This window comes from Polistes canadensis, unplaced genomic scaffold, assembly GCF_001313835.1.
Source record: "Polistes canadensis isolate GaletaPanama2010 unplaced genomic scaffold, ASM131383v1 scaffold_264, whole genome shotgun sequence".
NCBI classification, from domain to species: domain Eukaryota; kingdom Metazoa; phylum Arthropoda; class Insecta; order Hymenoptera; family Vespidae; genus Polistes; species Polistes canadensis.
The window spans coordinates 127,004-131,120 of record NW_014569811.1 but is presented as its reverse complement, the minus strand read 5'-3'; the positions used below and the strand labels follow the sequence as shown (position 1 = coordinate 131,120).

The 4,117-nt window shown below is 30.3% G+C and overlaps 1 protein-coding gene across 1 annotated transcript in view; it reads left to right on the top strand.

Moving 5' to 3' along the window:
• LOC106790835 overlaps positions 1 to 4,092 on the top strand; it is a 26,695-nt gene extending 22,603 nt beyond the window's left edge. Inside the window, exon 5 of the mRNA XM_014756020.1 lies at positions 3,465 to 4,092. Coding sequence (XP_014611506.1) covers positions 3,465 to 3,644 — 180 coding nt within the window. The 3' untranslated portion in view covers positions 3,645 to 4,092. The remainder of the gene's footprint in view (positions 1 to 3,464) is intronic.
• The last annotated feature ends 25 nt before the right edge of the window (positions 4,093 to 4,117 follow it).

Below are 4,117 nucleotides of genomic sequence, written 5' to 3'. Positions count from 1 at the left end.
AATACAATTAATACACAAACTTTTTTACTTCATTTTAATATATATATATATATGCAGTTTATATTACACAATTTATAACACAATTAATGCACAAACTTTTTTACTTCATTTTAATATATATATATATATATGCAGTTTATATTACACAATTTATAATACGATAAAACACACAAACTTTTTTCCTTCACTTTAACATATATATAGGCTTTTTGTTATACGTGTATTTCTAATGTGTTATAGATAAAAATATAATTTGATAATAAAAAGAAAAAAAAATACAATAGAATGATGAGTTATAACTTCTTGGTTTCGTGCAGAATCGTAATCGTAGTCCTCGTCACAGTGTCGACATTTATCAATCGGTTAAATTATCAGTCGACGTACAAATTGATACATTAGTAATCTCCGTTGCTGCTGTGGTAGCACCAGGTAACGGATCTTTGAATTGCTATGTCGTAATAATGCAAGGTAAACGTTTGGAGATCGATAAGTTAAAAAGATACAACACACACACACACACACGCACGCACACACACAGAAAGAAAGAAATAATCATTTTAGAACGTACCACAAAATAATCATTTCTTTTCTCTCATTATTATTATTATTATTATTTTCATATATTACCGAATGGAAAACTTATCGTCACCGCATTGGTCGAAATTTTTTTTCTACGAGTGCAAAGTAGATAAAATTTTGTAAGAAAAAAAAAAAAAAAAAAATATAAAAATAAATAGAAGAAATAAAGAAGAAGAGTCTCAGTCAACGTTCTCTTTGAAAGTGCGTAGTCGTAGTTGCATACTTGCGTGCGCGACTTGTTGTTGAACCGCAACTTCACTTTTCCATCGATTTTTTGTATTTAATATCCGTCAGGCAAAAGCCGGGCACAGAGAGCGAATGCATGTTTTCTGGTCGTCGTCGTCATCGTCATCGTCATCGTCATCGTTGTTGAGTTTCCATGGCAAACCACCGTGCAATTACGTTGCACAATAATCTATCTCTCAGTTTGTCTCTTATGTATATAAGAAAAGTGCATTAATATGTGTGTGAATATGTGTATGTGTTTTTATAAATACACACGTGTACGTAATCTTGTAGGATATAGAAAGCTTGTTTAGATGAAAGATTTAGATGAATATTTAAAAGTAATGTCTATCGTACACGCGTATTGGTTATTGTTTATTTGTTTAATTTTAATCAAATTAATTTAGAAATAAAATATAATATAGAAAAGCATAAATTTATAATACAATCGAATTTATAATACAATTTTCTATCATAGGTATTATTTAATGCAACATATATTTTTCTTTTCATATAATTTATATTATATTATAAATAGATAATAATAATAATAATAATACTATGTGTGTTTTATAGTAGAGTTGTTTTCTTTGTAATATCTTAGAAATATTCTTTCGTTTTAGAAAATTTCTGAACTACGCGAATGCTTATATTTCATTCTTGAAGAATTTTAGAAAATATAAACCCGTTGTGTTGGATGTGTTTTGTTAAAAAAGAAATAGAAATGAATGTCTCGATTTCAAAGTAGACAAAAATCTTGTCACCTTTTACTTTTAACAATTGGAATTGGAATTTATATTATTATTTATCTATCGAATTGGTTCATTCGCAAGAAATCAACCGTGCTCTAACTTCAAACCGAAATACCTATCCTCTATTGTTATTTTTTAAACCTTCAAAAGGTTTCCTTAATATTAAAAGAGTCAACAATAAAGAATATATTCAATAATAGTTGTTCTATCGTGGTATGGCTTTTTAACATGTAAGAAAATTCAATTGAAAGAAAAAGAGAAAGTTGGATTCCATTCGATTTCTAACGCTTTTTATTTTCTTTTTACAAATTGTTCTCTATTCCCTTTGTCATTATATTTAACGGTTAACGTATAACACTATTAACAAAGACTATTTTCTTTTCTATTTTTCGATATATATTTGAAATCTAGCATAGAAAAAAAAAAGAAAGAAAAGAAAAGAAAAGAAAAAGAAGAAAGAAAAAAAGAAAAAAGGAAAGAAGGAAGGAGGTTAAGGTTCAGGAATAATAATAATAATAACAATAATAATAATAATAGAAGAATAGGCGAGAGAAAGGACAGTATTAATTGACGAGGAGGACTCCCATGGGTACTTCTTGGTCAACTCATAATTCTCTCTTAATGCGACGCTTTTCTTTTCTTTCTCTTTCCCTTCTCCACCCTTCCACCCTTTTCCTCCTTCAATATACTATTTTGTTCCAACCCTCTTTTTCCACCACCACCATCAACAACGTTAGTTTCTCAAACGCCTGAGATAATCACTTTTCTCGCACGAGAAACAACCAACGTGTTTTTCTTTCTCAGTTTTTCTCGATACACACAAACACACAAATATACACACAACACCATAGAAAGATAGGACACAGATAGGATAGAAATATCCGAGATTTTTGTGAGTATAAAGCAACATACACATATAATATTATGGTGTGTGAATCTTTCGAGGGTTGGGTAGAAATAAAAGAGGGGTTTGGGGAGTGGGTGGGTGAGTGAGTGGGTGGTTAAGGGGAGGTGTTAGATGGGACACCATTCGTCGATCGACTGGACGATGAACAGATATTATTATTATTATTATTGTCCCTAGCCATAAAAGCCCAACTCTAGGAGATTGTTGCCCTTTTCCTTCACACACACGTTTATTATTGCTTTCTTCAATGCTTTACGAGAATCCGGTAGATTAAGACGAAACGGGAATCGGAAGTCGAATTTCAGGATTATTTCTTAGAATAGTAGTAGTAGTAGTAGTAGTAGTATAAATTATATTCGAGAACAAAGAAACAATTTTTCTTTTATTCGAAAAATGATTTCACTTGTATGTAGAGTTTTTGTCTTACTGGTTGAATGATGGTGGTGTAAATGTTGTAAAGGTTGTATTTAAATTGATGAAAAAATATAATATTGCATTGTGAATAAAAAATATTACAAATGAAAAATATTAGACACGTTGATAATACGAATGATTATAATAATTATATTATAACGTAACCGTGATTTGAAATGAATTAACCTACGTGCAAGAATTTTCTGAAATAATCGAAAAAACTTATAAAAATAATAAATATCCAAAGATCTACGTGTGTGTATTTTTAAATTTGGATATTACCCCTGTGTCGACCCTTTTAATGTAATCCAAAATATTATTTTCGAATACCTTTGACTTGATATATACAATCAATTTGATTGTCGAAAAAATAATACAATTTGCATATTATATTTTTTGTCCTAAAACAAACAAATGGAAAACAATTCTGTAAAAAAAATAATTCAATGCTTGGAAATATACCTCCCCTTATAGTAACCGAACGAAACAGTTAATATATCATTATTATCATTATTTTGTATAACTTAAAAAAAAAAAAAATGAAACAATTAATCTAAATTTAGATTTCGATAAATTGATTGTTACAGAACAACGAAATGGAAAATCTACGACTGTCATTGATGCCACCTGGTTTTTCGAGCAACACCAATAGCAGCAATAACGAGGATAGAATGGGTTCCTTGATCCCAGCATCCTTCAGAGAAACGACGTTATGGGTGTCAATTGTACTATACCTCGGCTGGACTCTCATTTCTCGTCTACGATAAGTCATAAGCTTTTTTCGCCACGCAGTAGCAGCAGCACCCACCAGCACCAGCATCATCCAGAGTATCATCGCATTTGAGAACATTGGGGGATCACATTATTATTATTATTATTATTATTATCGTTTAACATGAGCAAACAAAAATCTGATGGAAAAGCAGCAACAACAACAACAACAACATCAGAAGAAGAAAGAGAAAGAAGGTGGAAGAGGAGGAGGAGGAGGAGGAGGAGGAGGAGAGGTAGAGGAAAGGATATTTTCAAGTTTTAGGAAGTAGAGTAAGATGAGAGGAGAAATTTGAAAATAATTAACCAACCAATAACACGACCATTGTTCGGGTTAATAATAATCATTTTTTAATGGTTTTTTTTTTTTGGTTTTTTTATTCTTTAATCATAAAAAAAAAAAACAGATATTCTCCTCCGAACTCTATTTCCATTTATTGCTTTTCCTAGGCTTTCATATATATATATA